Source organism: Mytilus edulis, chromosome 12 (genome assembly GCF_963676685.1).
Source record: "Mytilus edulis chromosome 12, xbMytEdul2.2, whole genome shotgun sequence".
Taxonomy (NCBI): Eukaryota; Metazoa; Mollusca; class Bivalvia; order Mytilida; family Mytilidae; genus Mytilus; species Mytilus edulis.
The window spans coordinates 30,305,746-30,326,684 of NC_092355.1; the positions used below are offsets into that span (position 1 = coordinate 30,305,746).

General features: G+C 32.4%; 1 protein-coding gene and 1 long non-coding RNA gene across 6 annotated transcripts in view; one reads left to right on the forward strand and one right to left on the reverse strand.

The window, feature by feature from the left end:
- Nucleotides 1–8,888, forward strand: part of LOC139498215 (protein FAM167B-like) — a 30,120-nt gene extending 21,232 nt beyond the window's left edge. For all 5 annotated transcript variants that reach the window (XM_071286571.1, XM_071286573.1, XM_071286575.1 and 2 more), the window contains exons 2-3: nucleotides 5,588–6,167; nucleotides 7,541–8,888. In XM_071286571.1, coding sequence (XP_071142672.1) covers nucleotides 5,655–6,167; nucleotides 7,541–7,792 — 765 coding nt within the window. In that variant the 5' untranslated portion in view covers nucleotides 5,588–5,654 and the 3' untranslated portion in view covers nucleotides 7,793–8,888. The remainder of the gene's footprint in view (nucleotides 1–5,587; nucleotides 6,168–7,540) is intronic.
- Nucleotides 8,889–14,787: 5,899 nt separating this feature from the next.
- Nucleotides 14,788–16,779, reverse strand: LOC139499495 (uncharacterized). The gene is made up of 3 exons (XR_011658204.1): nucleotides 16,432–16,779; nucleotides 15,576–15,673; nucleotides 14,788–14,853 (listed from the first exon to the last, which is right to left on the reverse strand). It is a non-coding gene; the product is annotated as an uncharacterized lncRNA (long non-coding RNA).
- Between the last annotated feature and the right edge of the window lie 4,160 nt (nucleotides 16,780–20,939).

Genomic DNA, 20,939 nt, shown 5'->3' on the forward strand with positions numbered 1-20,939 from the left:
CTACAGTTACAATTATTCCGATGCTCAAATGTAGGCACACCCCCCCCCCCCTCTCTCTCTCTCTCTCTCTCTCTCTCTCTCAGATTAAATATTTTTGTTCTATTTCTTTTTAATACGATAATAAAGTTTCAATTGTATTTTGATAAACTGTAAGTAAAGTTGTAAAAAAAAGTAAAATCATAAAATTACTGAATTCCAAGTTCATTTTAACATTTAGTAGGGATATCATCGGCGATCGGTCAATTACAAAATTAAGATATAGAATGAGGAATGAAATGTAAAATTATGCTATTGTTATAAAAGTTATTAAAATTTTCATTATAACATTTAGTAGGGATATCATCGGCAATCGGACAATAACAAACTTAAAATATAAAATGTAGAATGACATGTAAGTTATGCTATTGTTATATACAACTTTTCTTTTGACAATACATAATTCTATTTAATAAGAGTAAAATTGTGAATAACCAAAGACATTGTTTTGATTTGACACTATCATTACTGCTTTTAATATAATATACCGACGTGCCAGTACGGTGCTACTCTTCATAGTGCTGAAAGATAACTCCTTTTTTTTTCTTATTTATTTAGTATAATGATTAAATGAACAATCATTTTCAGTCATTTATAAACTAAAATTATATGTCCTTGGTATATGTCCTGATGCACTTGGACATATTTTGAGCGTTTACTTTTTTTCCATTGCAAATTTAGGTTATGTTTAAAAAGCATACAGTTTTATAATTGCAGACCTCTTTATGTTCAAACCTATTGTACTAAGACTTAGTTTTGATACCGAAACCGTTTTTTTTTTTATATATGGCTAGTCTTATTCTAACAGCATAAGATGGAAGTTTAAAAGGAATCTGATGTACAGTAGTTGTCGTTTGTTTATGTAGTTCATACGTGTTTCTCGTTTCTCGTTTTTATATAGATTAGACCGTTGGTTTTCCCGTTTGAATGGTTTTACATCACTAATTTTGGGGCCCTTTATTGCTTACTGTTCGGTGTGAGCCAAGGCTCCGTGTTGAAGGGCGTACCTTGCCCTATAATGGTTTACTTTTATAAATTGTCATTTGGATGGATAGTTGTCTCATTGGCACTCATACCACATCTTCCTACATCTATCTTATCAAATAAAGAAATAAAAATGGTCTTTAAATATAATAACTTTGTAATTGGTATTTATAAATGTATGATTTTAGTACATGTTTTCTGATTTTTTATTAGCGGACCTCTTATACGTTTGTGGGCACCTCCCATTTTGAAAATCACATATCCCTCAGAGACGGAATGCTAAATTACATAATACAGTTATATATCTTTGTAATTTAATCATAAACTTCCAGTGTCATTTCAACATGGTGAACATGAAGTTGTTAGAAGTTTTTATCATAGATTGAGTTATACAGTTTCATCGACAATCTGACATTTCAAAAACATTTAATATAGAGAGGTTTATAGAATCATTGATACTTTAAAGATAGTACCTGTTTAAATAAAGTCAGACCATCTACATGTATTCAAGATTTATAATTTCACACTTGATTATGTAATTTGAAATGCACAAAATGTAAATATAACTGCATGATAATGAATTGCACTGCATGTCTTATCGCCTTTTTGTAATACTTTCTATCTTATATAATTTCCCGAGAATCATTCACACTTATTAATGTTTCGCTGTATCTTTAGTTACAAATGTTCCTATCTAAAAATGAAAGCACCTCATCCAAATACTTCACGAGTTTTAAACACCCCCGTCTTAATCATGCATTGACTATCTATCTATATACATATATTTTGAAGACCATCTATAGAATATATTAAACGATGAAGACGGAGTGCCAGTATAGAGTTACTGTTCATAATTCTAAAACATACCTTTCTTGTGTTTTTTATACGACCGCAAAAATTAAAAAAAATTTGATCGTATATTGGTATGTCGTCGTCGTCGTCGTCCGAAGACATTTGGTTTGCGCACTATGACTTTAGTATAAGTAAATAGAAATCAATGAAATTCAAAAACAAGGTTTATGACCACAAACAAAGTTTGTGATTGTTTTAGGGAGTTTTGGTCTCAACAGTTTTGGAATTAGTGGCCAAAAAGGGCCCAAATAAGCATTTATCTTTGTTTTCGCACAATAACTTTAGAATAAGTATATAGAAATCTATGAAATTTTAACACAAGGTTTATGACACAAAAGGAAGGTTGGGATTAATTTTGGAAGCTTTGGTCCCAACAGTTAGTTTAGGAATTAGGGTCCAAAAGGGTCCAAAATTAAACTTTATTTGATTTCATCAAAAATTGAATTATTGGGGTTCTTTGATATGCTGAATCTAACTATGTATTTAAAGTTTGGATATTAAACCATAATAGGTAATTGTCCAATTTAAAAAAATTAAGTTTTTAAGTTTAAGTTCTTAGACCACATTCATTCTGTGTCAAAAACCTATGTGTCAACTATTTAATCACAATCCAAATTTAGAGCTGTATCAAGCTTGAATGTTGTGTCCATACTTGCCTCAACTGTTCAGGGTTTCGACCTCTGTGGTCGTATACAGCTACGCACTGCGGAGCATCTGGTTCCTATTTATACTGATAAACCACAAGCAGAGGTATCAACCCATGCATTGATATAAAAAATTAAAACAGCACGTTATAAATTTTATGCGTCCGACGCATTTCTGATATTTGAGTACATTCTTTAAATTTGGACTGACAGGTTTCGATTATTTCGTTGGGTGTACCTCTCTTTTAAAAAATTTAAAAAAATTTTAAACTCACCACTGCTCTTTCTAAATCTCGTTAACTTATTAAAAAAGAAATTACAAACGATAAAATATATAAAGAGAGAAGTACAATGTTAACCATGAAATCATTGAAAACATTGAAACACTATCCCGGCAAGAAGAAGATACTGTGTGCCAATAGTTATCAAAGGTACAAGGATTATAATGGTCTTATTAATTGCCAAAATGGTGTGATTTTCGAATTTTCACTAGTGACCTGGTTTCCGTGTTTTCTTGTTTAAAAGTGGTTTCTGTGTTTCCTTGTTTAAAATCTATCTCGTTCTCTCTCTCTCGTGGTGCGAAAGTCAAAAAGAAAAGTTTGTAACATTGAGTTGTGGTTTCATCGGCAATCAAACAATTATAAAACATAAATGTATAAAGAGTGGAATTAAATGTTATCCATGTTATCATTTATACTTTACATATATCACCTGTTTAAACAAACTAAGATCATCCTCATATCTACAAGATTTATAATTTCACACATAGTTATGTAATTTCAAATGTTCAAAATGAAAATATAACTGCATGATAATAAATATAACTACAGAATAATCAATAAAACTACATGTTTTAAGGCTTTTTTAAACACTCTTATTTAAATCATATTTCGCGAATCATTTAAATTAACTGTACAAAGTCTTCGTGTATCTAGTTATAAATTAGAAACACTACATCAAAAAGACCAATCATTTTGTATAAGGAAACTCGTTCATTTTTATAGCGTTTTACATATTTTTAGAGACTATGAAGCCTAAAGGGAGCTTAGGGTATATCTGATTATGACCTAAAGCATGTTATGTAAGGACGTACAATTTTCTAATTTCTGACTGACAGAACTCTTATATTTTAGTTTTCTTTTGTCACATGAAAAAATAAGAAATTTCTTATACTGAGATGGGTTTTCAACGTCGATTTGACATTTACAAAAATGAAATAAAAAGAGTGAAATGGAATGTAATCATTGAAACTTTTATTATTTCAACTGTTGAAACCAAATCAGGATCATCTACAAATTCTCAAGATTTCTCATTTCATACCTGATTGTGTAATTTGAAATGCACACAATTGTAAATACAATTGCATGCTAATGAATCATGTGAATAGAACCGCATGTTTATTTTTATGCCCCACCTACGATAGTAGAGGGTCATTATGTTTTCTGTTCTGTGCGTCTGTCCGTCCGTCCGTCCGTCCATCCGTCGTATCATTCGTTCGTTCGTTCGTCTGTTCGTCTGTTCGTCCCGCTTCAGGTTAAAGTTTTTGGTCAAGGTAGTTTTTGATGAAGTAGAAATCCAATCAATTTTAAACTTAGTACACATGTTCCCCGTGATATGATCTTTCTAATTTTAATGCCTTATTAAAGTTTTTGACCCTAATTTCACGGTCCTCTAAACATGTAAAATGATAGTGCGAGTGGGGCATCCGTGTACTATTGACACATTCTTGTTATTTTTTGCAATACTAATGATAGTTTAGAACCTTTTAATATTGTGCTGTATCTACAGTTACACATATTTATATATGTATCTACAAATGTGGGCACATCGTCCAAATATTTCACGGGTTTTAAACACCCCTGTCATCTGTTATATTTTTGTCGAGTCTTTGACTTTAATCGAAAAAACGAGACATAGCGATCCTACATTCAGTCGGTGTCGTCGGCGGCGTCCACAAATAATCACTCTGTTAAGGTTTTTGAAATTTTGATAACTTTCTTGAAATATCCTTGATTTCTACCAAACTTGGACAGAAGCTTGTTTGTGTTCATAAGATTCCAGGAGAAAATTTTATAAAAATAAAATTCAATTTTTTCAGTATTTTACTTATAAATGGACAGAAACCATTACATTCACACTGTGGTTAAAGTTTTTAAAATTTTAATAACTTTCTTAAACTATCCTGGAATTGTACGAAACTTGGCCAGAAGCTTGTTTATGATCAGAAAATAGCATCCAGAAGTAAATTGTGTAAAAATAAAATTCCATTTTTCCTGTATTTTCTTATAAATGGACTTAGTTTTTCTTCCAGTTAACATTTCATACAGTTTGCAGTTAAGTTTTTAAAACATTTTCAAGATTCTTAAACTAGCCTGGATTTTTACCAAACTTGGACAGAAGCTTCTGACAATCAAAAGATAGTATCAAGAGGAATAATTTTATTGATTTTTTTCATCATTTTTGTTATAGTGTGTGATTAACAGCAAAAGTAGGCGAGACACTGGATTCCGCGGAACCCTTACCAATTTTTTAAAGAGAAAATACTTATAATAATAATTGATGAAGATGAAGTGCCAGTGTAGTGTTGCTGTTCATAATTCTAAAAAATTATAGAAAATACTACTTTTTTCTTTTTATACTTATTTAGTATCTTGTATATTGTCTTTATACAAAATAGTATTAATCATTATGACTTGAGCACTCCGATGTCTTTTAAGCATATGCTGATTTTTTTTCGAGAAAAATAACCTTAAACATTTAAACAAAAACAGACATTAAAACCCAAGCTTCGATTCAGATATGAAACTCAAAGTCTTCTGGAACTATAATAGTTGGGAAGCCTAACTGGTGAAATGCAAATAAAACACTTCACTTGTTATACATTGTATGCAAATCCATTGGACCTAATTGATAATTGTGGTATTTTTTGGATTGATTATAATGGCATGGAAGGTAAATAGTCGCACGTTACTGGTTGTACATATTGCTTAACAGTTATACTTATGTTGAGATAATAATTGATCCACTCCTCTTACTTCTATTTTCATTTGTTTTTATTGTTTCTCTTGCAGACTTATTGATTATTATCTAATCTAAGCAATGAAGGCGTTTGCTGTTGTTGAAAGATGATCATTTTCGATGTTACATGTACCGCCATCGAACAAAAAGGAATCTACAAGCATGAAAGAATACCGTCGACCGTCATTGTCTGTTATTGATGAAAAAGGAAATGACGATGATTTCGTTATACCAGCCATTAAAGTTTCAAGTTGTGACGATCTAGATCAGAACAGAAACGAAAGATTTAGTTCATTAAATGGACTCTTATCTTCATTTCATTCAGAAGGAGATTCATTAAAACCAGGTAGTGATCTGATAAAGAGCCATAGTGACTCGTTTCAGTTCGGTTATGATTCGGGAAAATCCGGAAGTGATTCCGATTTGTCACGATTAAAACATACCGCACAACGACTTAACTTAGGAACTAGAAGACCTAGTTACGTTGAGTGGCAGGAAAAATATATGAACCGATCAAGACGTCGGTCGAAACCGGAACTTGTGACAGATCCCGATTTAAGCGGGAAAGACACTTTAACTGTAGAACGGAAAGAGAAAATTAATCAAGCATTGGACTGGTTACGGGAGGAACTGGTAAGGTTTTTCTATGTTTTGTTTTAATTGTATATATTCAGTCATTAATAAATTTAAAAAAGAGGGAGGTGTCATGGGCAGATGAAACGAATGGGTTTCAATCATTAATGAATGTGTGTTTAGGCTAAGAAATCACTTATTTCTTTGTTCTTGTCCCTATTGGTCTTTTATTAGAGATGAGTTTTGAAAAACAAAATCAATCATGTTTTATTGCAAATAACAAAGCTGTAGTATTAACAACAATTATGCGTAGTGATAACTGATATACAAAGATCCTGTTTAATGAATCATCTACATTTGTATGTGTATTATATGCACACCATTACATGCAGTACTTTCACGTAACCAAAATGAAAGATTGCATTGTGTCATGTCACGTGTACTTTTGCGATACGTAAAAACAAAATGTTATGTTCTAAACACAAAATTGATAGCTTTTAGACATGGTAATTTGAAATCATTTAAACGACAGGAATTCGTAAATATTTAGACTTTTGTTTTCCTAATGTGACATTGCTCTCTTTATCTAATCTTAAAATGTGTCTTATAGTACCGTTTATTTCATAAACAGTCAATAACTAAAGTCGGTATTTTAGTCTAGTTTTGTTAGATCAGTGAAACATGTATCGTAAACTTGGTATCATCAAAGTCATACTGACAAAATGTACACGGATTTATCACTTAATCTTGATCTACCTTCATCAAATCATACATTTGAAGATTAAATAGAAAAAGTAACCGTTAAATATAAACCACATTTAAAAAAAAACGTGCTTTTTCGTTTTTGTTTTAACGTAGGTGCATGTCATTTGTAACAGTTATCTTAATGCACTGTTACTGTGTATACCAATTTATCGCTTCATAGCTATCTAGAAAGCAGCTAGGAAATCTGAATAAGAATTACTCTATGTGATAAAAATGTATTGAGTGATATGTACTTCAAATAATAGTGCTGCTAAACTGCTTAAGCTTATGAGCGTTACCAGTAAAAAGTAAAATCACAAAAATACTGAACTTAGAGGAAGATCAATTTGGAAAGTCCATAATCACATGGCAAAATCAAAAAACAAAACGCATCAAAAACGAATGGACAAAAACTGTCATATTCCTGACTTGGTACAGGTATTTTCAAATGTAGAAAATGGTGGATTAAACCTGGTTCTATAGCGCTAACCCTCTCACTTTAATGACAGTCTCATCAATTTCCGATATTTGACTTTTTAACTTGCCCCTGCCCTACTTTTACGTCTATCACACCTTCGCCGCTACATTGTTGATAATATACACAAGATACAAACGATACATCAGTTTAGCAATCTTTAAAAGAATATGCTATAAATACATTACTAAAACAACAGCAATTTTATTTGTAGCATGAAATGAGATCACAGGACCAAGAATTAGCACGAACATTGTTAACATTGCGACAGGATATCAATCAGCTAAAATTAAAAAGAAGTTATGAAGAACACAAGGACATGTTAGAGGGCGTCAAATGTGAAATGGAGGATGTCCAGGAGATGAAAGACATTTGTGATCTACCAATCGATACACCGGAAAATCCACTCAAAAGACTTGGGGTCACGCCCATGAACATATCATCAAGACGATTTTCTATATTTTAGTCAAACTTAAACCTATTGTCATTTACAGCGCGTAGGTTGATGAAACGTCTGTCTGCATGCCCCGCCCATTGTGATAGATATAGATAGTTTATTTGAATAATTATACTCGAAAGATGTCTATTTCGATATTCAATTGTAACTGTAGATAGAAAAGCAATCTTAAACTGATCTCTTTAACTATCAAGAGTGCAAAGATATAAAATGTATGTTTCTGACCACTCAGCATTTATACCTTTTAAAAGAATTTGAAACCTGTTAACATCGTTAAGTTTATTCCAGTTTTTTTCAAATATTCTTCAACGGGGCTCTGTTGAACGGGTTCGAACAGTTTTTGGTGACAACTGCAATGGATGTTTATTCAGTCTTCTTACTTATTTACATAATAGTTCAAAATGCGATCGGTCAATTTAATTATTTAATAAACAGATATATAGTCTGCCTTTTAATGTAGAAGTTAGTATATGTACATCGCCTTTAAAGAATATATATCAAAAGAGGTCGTTTTACTTCTATTTACATCTTCTAGAATTTCTCGGACTAAGTTACGAGGGGCAAGTATTTCGTGCATTTTGGGGACGAGAAACCAAACTGTACAAAACACAAATAGAAGTTGCAACATATCAGAGATACATGATAGTTTTGATTGTGACTGATACAAAAAACTTTTCGTTAAATCGAACCCGACTTGCTTCATTAATAATAGTCACACTGCCTGACCATAAGAAACCAAACTTTCAGCTTTCGCAAGTAACTCAGGGCTATCATTGAGAGTGAAAATATATGAAAATAAGATGAGCCTTTCCAGTGCATATTGAGACAGTTGAGCTGCAAGTTTAAATCGTGTAAGCATGGAAATACAGTAATCTTGCATGTTGTGAGTAATCAGTTATGTGTTGTATGATTGGTAATGATTTCCATAGAGAATGTTTGTCCTTTGTGTGGATGCATGCCAATAAGTAGTAGATTTTTAAGTAAATCTGTTACATATAGCGCCATATGGTGTTTTCTTAAAAGTTAAATATGAAAGTAATTTTATGTTATAAAGATACCTCTTGTTTCCATATAACATGTTATACAAAATAAAGCATTTATTCTATATTTATAATTTTATTTAAGCCCGTTTGAGAAACCAATTTGAAAAAAACGATGACAAAAAACTTTCGTAGAGATAAGTCATTCAAAACAATGTTTTCAAAGCAGCAGGGATTTATGATGCTATGAATTCCCAAAACGAAAAGCTGTGTTGATGGATCAGCCTGAATTTGATCCATCAATAGATGTATTTAGTTCGCTTTGTTCAGAGGTCTATATGAACTTTTAGCGTCACCTGGTTTTCGTCGACCGTCGACTCATCCGCAATCCATCGTCTGCTGTCTGGTTCTTATATCTTCAGCTCTACTAGGACAATTGAATTGAAACTTGACCAATCCATGCTAGGACCATCAAATTTAAGATATGCTTCTTATGATCCTGAAATATGCAGCAGATTCCTTATGAGAATTACATCACTTGAATATCGATTGGTATCTATGTGTTTGTCAAAGCACATAGAGAAAAACTTAGAGCAAAAATTACCAACATTTACAAATAAGTAACATTTACAAATAAGTAACATTTACAAATAAGTAACATTTACAGATAAGTAACATTTACAAATAAGTAACATTTACAAATAAGTAACATTAATTTTACAAATAAGTAACATTTACAAATAAGTAACTTTTACAAATAAGTAACATCTACAAATAAGTTAAATAAGTCAATAGGGAAAATTATTAGACGAGCATTAATAGCTTGATGATTTTGTTTTACACATGTTGGTAAGTCTTTATATTATTGCGTAAACAGGAAACTATGATAGAGCAGCGTAAACAGTATATAACAAACACGATAAGCAAAACAAGATCGACTCATGAGTTTACAAGATCAACACTGTCGACGCCATGTACAAAGTTAATGTTCTTGAATGATGATTTTTTTTTATCAATATTAAGTCTTTACGGAGTATATATAGTAGATACACAGAACTATAAAATATGAAACAATGACAAAAAAAGACAATGAGCTTTGATATACGTGATATTCAAAACTGTTATGACGAATTGATTGCAGTTAATTCCGCAAATGTACCCACTAGTTTTATGTACAGGTAAATAACTATTACGGCACCGTCTGATTATAGACTGAACAATTCGTAATTCATTGCAAGCGAATTTTTTGAAAAGTACAGAATTTAACACAGTTAAGTTAGTTTGAAATGCTAAAAATGACTTAATTGTTTATTGTCAAGTCTTTTAGAACTGTTCAAAACAAATGTGTGTGTACACATGGAACATGCAACCAATTCACCATCAAACACTATATAATATCGCGCCAAATGCTATGGCAATATAACTTTTGACAAACACAAAGTTTAACTGTTTTAGGTGAGATAGTCATGTAGACATATTTCGGGCGTTTCATACTATGACTTGATACTATGGCGTATATGTGGTTCGACGAAAAAGTGGGAGGCCGTTATTGCCCGTTATACGATATTGAGGTACATGTACATGTAATATGTCATATAAACGAGGTGAAATTAATTGGTATATTTCTGGTTTTTTTTTATACGTTTTAACTGTGTTTCGTTTTTTTTTATTGATGTATGTGTGCGTTAAACTGGTAATTGAACATGGATACATTTTAACATGTTTAGCATAACTTGGATAATGATTCCTTTGCAAATGTATAATTCTTAGTGCGTTTCGTCTTTAGCAAGCCTAGGTTTGGAAATGTTTGGCATAGACCCCAGCTCAAATGCGTAATTACATTCCTTATTTAAAAAAAACGTTATCAGAAGATATTAGCAATAATAAGAGCAAATTTATGTTTCTATGGTTGACAAAACAAACACCGGATCAACTGTTAAAATTTTAATTACAAACGTATATAATTATTTCAATTAGTTTCGTATTCAATTAAAATTGCGTGTTTCGTATAACAGGTGTTGAAATGAGGCCATCTGATAAAATTTAAACCACACAGTCGGTATTACGATACAATCTACTAATTTTACTATATAGAAATATTGTAGCAAAAATTTCATTCAAATAGGTCATAATACTATAAAAGTCGTGATACTAACACACTTTTTTAGACTATGATTGGACGGGGTCATCGTTTTGTACGTCAGGGTATGCAGGGATTTCTATTGCACTTGATAAAGCTGCTATGATATATATCTCTTTGCATATAAAATATATGGGATCATACATAACTAGGCAACAAACTTTGGAATAAGATTAACCGAAAAATTCCTCTCATGTTGTCCAATGAATAACCGCTACGGTACCCTTTTCCCTGGGCAAAACAAAGAAAGTGTGACAATAGTTTGTTACTAGTGAACATTAGAGGGGCCCGGGGGTCTCGATCCGGTATGCAATTAAAACATTCTCGCTAATTCTATATAAAAGTCAAAACAACTTTTTTCCAAGGTAAAAAGGGAAGTTTTATGCCCCTCCACTCTGCACAAAACAGGATTGTCGGCGCTTGAAAGAAGAAGGACCATGGCCTGGAGGAGTTAAATTTCCAATCCTTTTCGGATGAAAAATATAAAACACAATGAGTTCTTCTTCCTTGTTTTCCCTTCATCAAGGTACAAAATTTACTGGATGGTAAGCAAACAACAATATATCAATCGTAAACCAATTCAATCATGTTAGTTACTTCCCCTATGTATCAATTGCACACATTGACTTATAACTTCTTTCTTGTTTTCTCTATGGATAGAATTCATACAAAATTCACAGGACATTATAAAGCAAACACCACTTATCTAGAATCAATCATATACAATTTGAATCATGTTAATTACTTCTCTTTATATACCAAAGTAATATCGTTATGATCTTAGTTACCTCCCATTGTACACAAAATTGGGTAACCAACATGAAAGTTATAAAAAGTACACAATACCATATTAGTATTAAAAATATAAACTTCAAACTATTTAAAACATTTCCATGATATGACCCTACACCAACGTGTAGCTCAATGATAGCATTGCCACTGTTAATGCTAGAAAGCTAAACAAAAAAAAAAGACTTCTTTCGAAGACCATAAAAATGGTTTAAATTGAAATCCAGTAAAATTTTCACCTGAAGCTATGATGATTAAACATGTTAAAATGATTCATTATTTAGGATGAATGACACTAACGGTGCACCTTTCAGTCTAGCTATATTGGTATTCGAAACCCGCACCGTATTTAGCACTGTATGTATGAGATCCATAACATCTTTGCACTTTGGTCTTTCAGAAATCTCCTTTATTTTACTTTTTATTTGGTCATTTATATATACTTGCTATGGACCATTCAATAATTTCTTAAACAAGTTTTCCTTTCACTTAAATGCAGTTGAGATATATACTGTATTAGCAAAAATATATTAAACCCCATCACAGGAGGATTGTGTAAAGAAAAAAACATGTATATAATTTATATGTTTTGGGATAATAATTAAATGTAACATTACAGCTACAAATAACTTTCTGTAATATATTTATGATATGACCTGGTCATTTCAAATAAGTTATTTTCTTCACATGACACAAGTCTAGTTTCTAGCGGCCGAGATGGACTGATAAATGAATTCTATGTATTTATGTTTTTGTATTTGAAATAGTACCAGAACAATTTGAAATTCCTACCGTATGGGAATAATTCCTTTTGGATATGGAATTCCTTTTGGATTTGGAATTCCTTTCGGATTTGAAGTTTCTTTTGGATTTGGATTTTTTTTATTTAGAATTTGTATGCATTAAGCTAAAATAAGAAGCAGTTTATCAACGATTCTCTACGGTGAGTCGAAATTATACTTTTTCTTGCCTAATATTATTATTTTTTTAATATTGTTTTACGGTGAACAATTTTACACATGCAATGAAAGCTATTAAGGGGGAGGGGATTCCGCTGTATTTTTACTGGCATCACATTAATAGATGGCCGTACGGTGACCTATAGTTGTTAATTTCTGTATCATTTTGGTATCTTGTGTAGAGTTGTCTCATTGGTAATCATACCACATCTTCTTCTTTTTTTATATTGATGTGATCTGTAATTAGCTTTTTAAAAAAAATAGAAAATTGATTACCCGTAATGTAAAGTTAACTCTATATTTTGAGCCTACATAAAATCATGTGTAATTCAATGGTTGTTGTTTGTTTATGCCTGTCATTTTTGGTTTTCGTAAATTGCATTGTGTAATTTGACCGCGACAGTTTTCTCTTTTAAATGTTTCATATTTTTCATCCAAGTCAGTGCCCTGTATTGCTGACTCTACTCTAGTTGTTCATTGTTGAAGGCTGTACAATGACCCAACATTGCTTTTATCTTCGTCACTTGAACTCTGAGAGAAAGTTGTGACCATTTTTATCTTCATTCACATCACATCTGCTATTTTTATATTTTTATGAATCCGCTTGTATTAATTGGATGACAACATCGTTAGCCATTTCAAAATCATAATTTGTTTTTCTCAAAAAATGCAACATTCATGTCTGCGCGTGCTTTCAATGACAGCGCTACAACATTGTTTAGGCTTAAAAAACGTAAAGCTTTATATAATTATTTGTGGAATATAAATGGTATTACCAGAATTGCATGCTTTTTGTGATTATAAAAAGTCTTAAAACGTTGATCAAAAAACTTTTTTTCAGTATGAAGCGCTACAAAACTATTTGAATCCCGCCACATTCTACATGTAACTGTTCGAATTCCGATTTGTATGGTTAGTTCCGGTATATCATATTTGTTTTGTTTGTTTTGTTTGCTTGCTGTTTAGTGCGTACATTAGGCCTTTGAGTTTCTCCTTTGATTTGGTATACATTTTGTCAAATCGGGACCAATGATATAGCTTGAAAGGCGGTATTGGTTTTGCTTATTGTTGAGGGCCACAAATAAATTGACCAATAAATTCATCCCTACAGCTACGTCATATAGAATCAGTTGAATTGTTGGTCCATGATAGACAATCATACCACATCTTATTTTATATAGAAAGGCAAATTGCTTCATATTTGCAAATACGGTATTTTTGGCAACTGTAAAGCGTTAGTAGGAGGTTCCCAGTTCAATACAGTTCACATAAATGTAGACTATTTACCATTGCCATTAAACCAATAGTCACAGCCATTCTATAATTATCACATATACACCTGCAATGCACAGTTTGTTGACGTCATATTATTTGGGCGAAAGATTTAAAATATCCAACTTTTCCCCAATTTTGATCGTATTCGATATTATAAGGCAGATAATAATTATATGTTTAGTGTAAGATACGAATCAGATTTACATGAGATTTGGCAGTGGCGGATCCAGAGGGGGGGGGGGGTTCCGGGGGTCCGCACCCCCCCTTTATTTTGGCCGATCAATGCATTTGAATCGGGACATATGTTTGCACCCCCCCTTTGCCCTGGGCTAGCACCCCCCCTTTCGAAAATTCCTGCATCCGCCACTGAGATTTGGTGTGTGTAAAAGCCAGTATCTATACCATGAATTGTACAAATGGAAGCAAAATACACAAAAGCAATTTTAACTCCTAAGTGGATAGTAATCAGACAAAATGACAAAAAGAAAACCCCAAAAGACAAACGTCAATCAGTGGGAAAGCCACGGATCAGTTCTGCGCCTCCTTCCATATGACGTAATGGCCAAAGAATCAAGGGCGACAATCGCGAATACACAGAACACAACATAGAAAACTAAAGCCTGAGTAACATAAATCCCACCTAAAACCCGGGTGATCTCCATTGTTGCAGAAGGGAATTATGTCCTACTCAACATGTGGCACCATCGTGTTGCCCATGTAAGTACAAACCGTGAGTCTAATTCAAGACAACGCTGCCATTTCCATTTCAGAACGAACTATGATTGCCCAGTTTGGACAAAAAAATATGTGCAAAGAACTAGCATAATATCTTAAAGCATTATGAAATAATACAGTCAAATATAAGTATTTTTATTTTATTTGTAATTTTTTTACATGTCAGTGCTGTGTGGTCTGGCCGTCAATCCCCTGCAAATAAAAAAATAAAATATCAATTGTCAAAACTCTTTATATTATAAAGAATACATTACAATTTAGAAATGTATCACAATCAGAATTAATAGTACAAATGTAAAGATATTTGCGACATTGGAATCAGTCCGAAATCGTAAGAACATTTTTGTTTAAACGAGTAATACCGGAACTACTTGTGAATGTGGAATTTCCATAACGAGGCTCTTACATTGAAGAATAATAAATGTCAATCAGTAGCCTCTAACATTAATAAAATCTTAAGGCGAAAGGTGAATGTTTTAAAAAATGTAGTTTTAAGAACATCAATAAAAGCGTTGTTTCTTTGTTTTTTGTGTTGTTTTTTCCCCCTGACCATGAACAATCATTGTGTCATGTATTTGCTACCCCATATCCTTTGTTTTGCTATTAATAATTGTAATTTTAAATTTTGATTGAACAAAAGTGGAACATGCTACATAAATGCGGCTAAAATATAGATGTGTTTCTGTCGCGGAACCAACTCTACTTCGAAGTTCCCTGCCACTTGAAGGACTCCTTTTTTTTGTTAATCACCGTTGGAAGTCCATACAAATGAAAAACATCTGAGCAAAATTGCATGATTATACCCCTGGCTATACAATTCAAGAAATTTGCAAAATATCATCAACGGGTTTTTTTACAAAGTACGTTCTTATATTGAAAGTTCGAAGACAAAAATCCATTAACGTTAAACTTACCTATAAGCTGTATATATATAAAGTTCATTTTACTTTTTAACCAGTTGTGGCTATTGAGGTTCTGTTTGCAAGAAGCAGACCCAAAAGTGCCAGTGGAACTACAAAATAAATATAATAAGTCAGTAATGTTACGAGTATTGTTGCCTCGTTAACGTACAGTGGCAAACATTATATACATATTTAGGATCAGTTGGGTTTATAATTTTTTTAGCTAATCGTTTATCACTTGTTTATTTTTTATATCTTAAATCCATGCGAAATAATTGTAGTTTTCTTGTATATATGTAATTTAGAAATAGAAAATAAAAATATCATCTACAAATATTGATGCCAATATTTTTTATCCCTTATATTTAATATGTTCTTCGTATACAATAATGCCGTTCTAATTTATGGTGCTGCCGTGAGCGCCTGATGAAGGTCAATAAAGAAATCGTAACATTTTTGTTTTGACACAGATCTTGTGCAAGCTTTGAGATCGAAAAAATAAAAGTGCCATCAATGATAAAATAAGGAGAAAAATAATGCAAAATAGGAGATAAAAGTTAGTGCTTAAATAAAGAGGGGAAAACCCAGATGAATCATGGGAGGTGATGGGAATGGGTGCCAAATAAAGGAGATAAAGAACATTGCATTATGGGAAATTAAAGCGAGCCGTCAAAAGAGGAAACACATGTTGCATCATGGGAGAACATCAAAAGTCATAATTTAAGAAAGAAAAACGTTGCAATGTATTTCTTTTGCTTCTTGGCTTTTAACAAGTAAAGAAAATAAGCAATTTTAGAAGTAAATTAGAATTATTCACACGTTTATATGCAGAGATTTAGAATTGTACATAATTATAAAGTATACTTACGAATAAATGACCATTTGTTTGGGTTATTGTAACTTCCAATAAGATATTGGTCGTAGGCCAAACGATTCCTTGCATTTAAAGTAGCAACGGTGTTCGCGTATGTGGACAATGGATAACCTTGACTAACAGTTTGTCCTCCACCGCCATAGGCCCCATAACCACCGCCAAATCCACCTGCGCCTCCCGCTCCAGCTCCAGCCCCACCGCCGAATCCTGTAAAACCATTGACAAGTACTACTGCTAGTACACAGGGAACGAGTAAAAACAGTAATTTCTGCATGATGTTAGAATGAACCCCCTATTACTGAGCAGACGATATTTGAGGAGATTGGGTATTTTGCTTCAGACCGAGGTTTTTATACACCGGTTGTCATGGGATTGTTATCCAATCACCCAGTATCGAGGATTGACGCGCTGGTCACGGAAATAGTGGGGATGTTTTGTAACTTGATGATTGATACACTGGCCGAAATATGATTGACAAATTAGCTGTCATTCATTATATTCCGGGTAAAGCTGAGGTTAATTCTTATTTCTATGTTGTCCCAAATAAACGTGAAATATCCAGAGGGGAATATTTTAAATCGTGCAATCCAATACAGTCATAGCAGTAAAGCCTTTGATAAGTTGATACTTAGGGAGCTACCATTTGATTTTTAGGGGGGGGGGCCTAGGATGAAATTTAAAAAAAATAGGCAGGACAGGAATTTTGAGTAAAAAAAAAAGGCAGGATGAGACACTTGCAAAAAAAAAGTCAGGATGACAATTTAGGTAAAAAAAAGTCAGGATAAACTAAAAAAAAAGGCAGGACAGAATAGAGTGAAAAATAAAAAGGCAGGACAGAGATTACAACTAAAAAAAATGCAGGACAAAATTTTTCATCCTAGCCCCCCCCCCCCCCCCCCCCCCCCCGCCCCCTATAAAAATCAAATGGTAGCTCCCTTATAAAAACAGGATAATGATACAAATATTGAAAGCCATTTTTTAAAATTTTTATAGATATTTAAAATCTTGATAAATCGATTTTAATCGCTAGCTACAATAATGATTAATCAATACAAACTCAGGTATTCATATAAATTACATTATGAAAAAAAAAATAATAAAAAGAACAACCATATACATGTATCAATCAATCCTGATAAGACATAACATTATAGAAACGTGCAAATAGATTGATCATACACAAAAAATGCATTTTTATAGTTCGTTCTTATGTTGTACTGTTACACCACTGTCCGAGATTAGGGTTTAGTTTAGTTTAAACATATTTTATTGTCTAAATGTACAATAGGATTGGATACAAGTTAGTTATCACAACTTAAGATAATCCTCTCCATATAAGTACAATATACAAAATTTCAAGATTACAGTTCGGGGAGGTTAGTAATAGTGGATGGGTTGGGATCCCGCTATCATGTTTAACCCCGCCACATCCTCTGTGTATGTGCCTGTCCCAAGTCAGGAGGTTGTAATTCAGTGGTTGTCGTTTGTTAATGTGTTACATATTAGTTTTTCGTTCAGTTTTTGTACATAAATTAGGCCGTTATCTTTCTCATTTGAATTGTTTTATATTGTAATTTTATAGCTGACTATGTGGCACGGGCTTTGCTTATTGTTGAAGGCCGTACGGGCCACGGTTGCCTATAGTTGTTAATTTCTGTGTCATTTTGATCTCTTGTGGAGAGTTGTCTCATTGGCTATCATACCACATCTTCTTTCAAGTTAATATGAATATACACGTAACTTTTTACCACCATTTTATTATTGTCACAATTACGTAATTTCATTTTTCGTACCTAAACATGTAAATAATGTCACGTCAATTTACGAAAGAATTTTATTGTCACATGATCAACATGAGAGGTGTGATATAAGGAACAGGATCTGCTTAACCTAAGGGGGTATTTGAGATTACCCGTTATTGGTTTTCTGTTGTGCTTGGTGTGCTATTGTCCGTCTGTTTGCCTTTATTTGTCATGGCGTTGTTAGTTTATTTTGGACTTTAGTAATGTCCATCTGGTTTCTTTTACCTCTCTTTTCCATTGTTTCGGACCTTTTTTTAGATGTTGTACGCTATTGAAAAATATTACCCACAATGCATTAGATTTCGATAGGGCGTGTTACTCGTATATTGTATTTAAAATTCTGATAAGAGTTGATGTTATATGTAAAATATTTGTAGACAAAGATATGGGGAAAATTGAAAGTGATTATGATTGAAATAACTCTTATATATGTTAACACATTACATTTTACAGATCTATTAAAGGTTCACGCTGACGTCATAGGTGTATGACCAATTTTCTGTTACTAGACAGCCATTTTGATTACCGAAAATTGGCTTAGAAATAAAGCGTACAGAAGGATAGAACCCCAAAAAAACAACCTCCAAACCCTCAAGTAGGGCATATACGGAAGAAATATGTTTGCGTCAACAATATTTCCTTTAGTGTCACAACTCATTGCGACTATGCTATACTTTTGCATCTTCAGTTTTCAAAATGATTTTATCAGTAAGGTATAAGATTGCTTCAGTTTTGCTCCAATTTATTTTGATGAAAAACAATTACTTTCTCTAAATGGAAAAATAGAAAGCTTTGAAAAATAGTATCTGACGCAAATGATACATCTTAAAAACCCTAAAGGACTTTTGGAGAGACATACATGTGTAGAATTTTGTGACTTATTAATGAAAAGTGCTTTAAGCAACTAAGCTAATTAATATGCATAACATTACATTAGTTAATAATACTTGTAACTAACGGACGAATTTTTCTCTACATCAGCACTACGATATCTTAATTTTAGTTGTTTTCATAAATATAGGGCCTAAACTCAATAAAAAAATTCTGGTACTAACATAAGGGGCATTTAGTAACATCTGTGTTAAGAAAAAGAGGTCTTTATTAATTTCATTTTCAATCGATCTTTATTTTTCCGACTATTAAACAAGAGTATGGATAAAGGGAGACAAATAAGACGAGTTTAAAGACAAATGTTCCTAAATATGATATAAATCTTCACATCTCAGTTTTGGACAAAGTTTTTGTTATCCTGTTTATTCATAATTATATCCTTCCCCTCTTCTTCACTGAAAGAAAATTAAATCGTCAATGTTTTTTCCAATTTTTATCAAATTTCGTGATGACGTCAAGCGATTGAATTGTCTGTTTCATCGTTGTTAACTTCTTGTAAATTAACTATTTCGCATGAGTGTTCTCTCCAAAAGTTAACAATGTGCAATAATATATATCACGTGGTCTGCCTTCTTGAAATGCTCTTTTTCATGCGCAGTTTCCGCCCTTCCCCTTAGAATAAGAAACTTTTGATGCAGAAATACACTTTGTGAGAATTCTCATTATTTTACAATCAAATTATCAATTAAATCATTTAAAAGTGCACATGCAAAGGTATTAATAAAAGTTTGAATCCGCCAAAATAAAAACCTTTAAAATATTTAGTAAACCCTATTCAATGAAAATCGCGAAATCTAACACCCGTGAAAATAACCCGCTATACGGTATCATGTTTTTGAATATGCGAAGGTCTGGATGGATAGGTTTTCGTTTCCTTAATCTTTTATATTTTAGGCCATTTGTCTATATTCTTGATTTTAATTGGCCATTATTCGTTTGTGAACGCTCAGCACTCCCTAACATGGGATAATGTTGTTACATCACAACACGAATAGCAAGTTTAAAAAATTGAATTTGATGCGACTGTCATACAAGTTACCGGTTTAGCGCTTTAAAACCAGGTTCAATACAACATTTTCTACATTTGAAAATGCCTGTACCAAGTCAGGAATACGACAGTTGTTGTCCATTCGTTTGATGTGTTTTATCATTTAATTTTACCATTTGATTAGGGACTTTCCGTTTTGAATTTTCCTCGGAGTTCAGTATTTTTGTGATTTTACTTTCGGAAAGGAACTGACTCATCAGATTGGCATGAAGCACAAACAGAAAGAAAAAATTACACCAAGGACCAAGAGTAATAGCAGTTACTGAAAGCTTCTTCACACCCAACTAGCATCCATTAAGCATATTATGTATACTACATTTAGCCAACTATTGTAAAAATAACAGGTACACAAATAAATGTACATATACAATATATATATGTATGTTGTCGGAAAATATAAAATGTACTTGTATTTGTACAAATACAAATAAAAGCAAAAATGTGTATACCTGTTATTTTTTATAATAGTTGGCTTATTTCAGGATAGAACCAATGGTAATGTGAAGAAAGAAAAATTGTGAGACATTTCATTTTTGAGGTCCATTTTGTGGTGTCCTATTTTTTTTAAATACAGAAAAAAAATACCAACAATTTGAAATTCATTAACTAAATTGTCAGTTGTAAATAACATGATACAACAACAATATGTGTACATTGTCAGAAATATAAAATATATTTGTACTCGCAACGAAACAGGACTTCGGAAAAGCTCGGTGAGCGTTTTTCGTTCTGTTACCAAAGCTCATACAAATATATTTTTC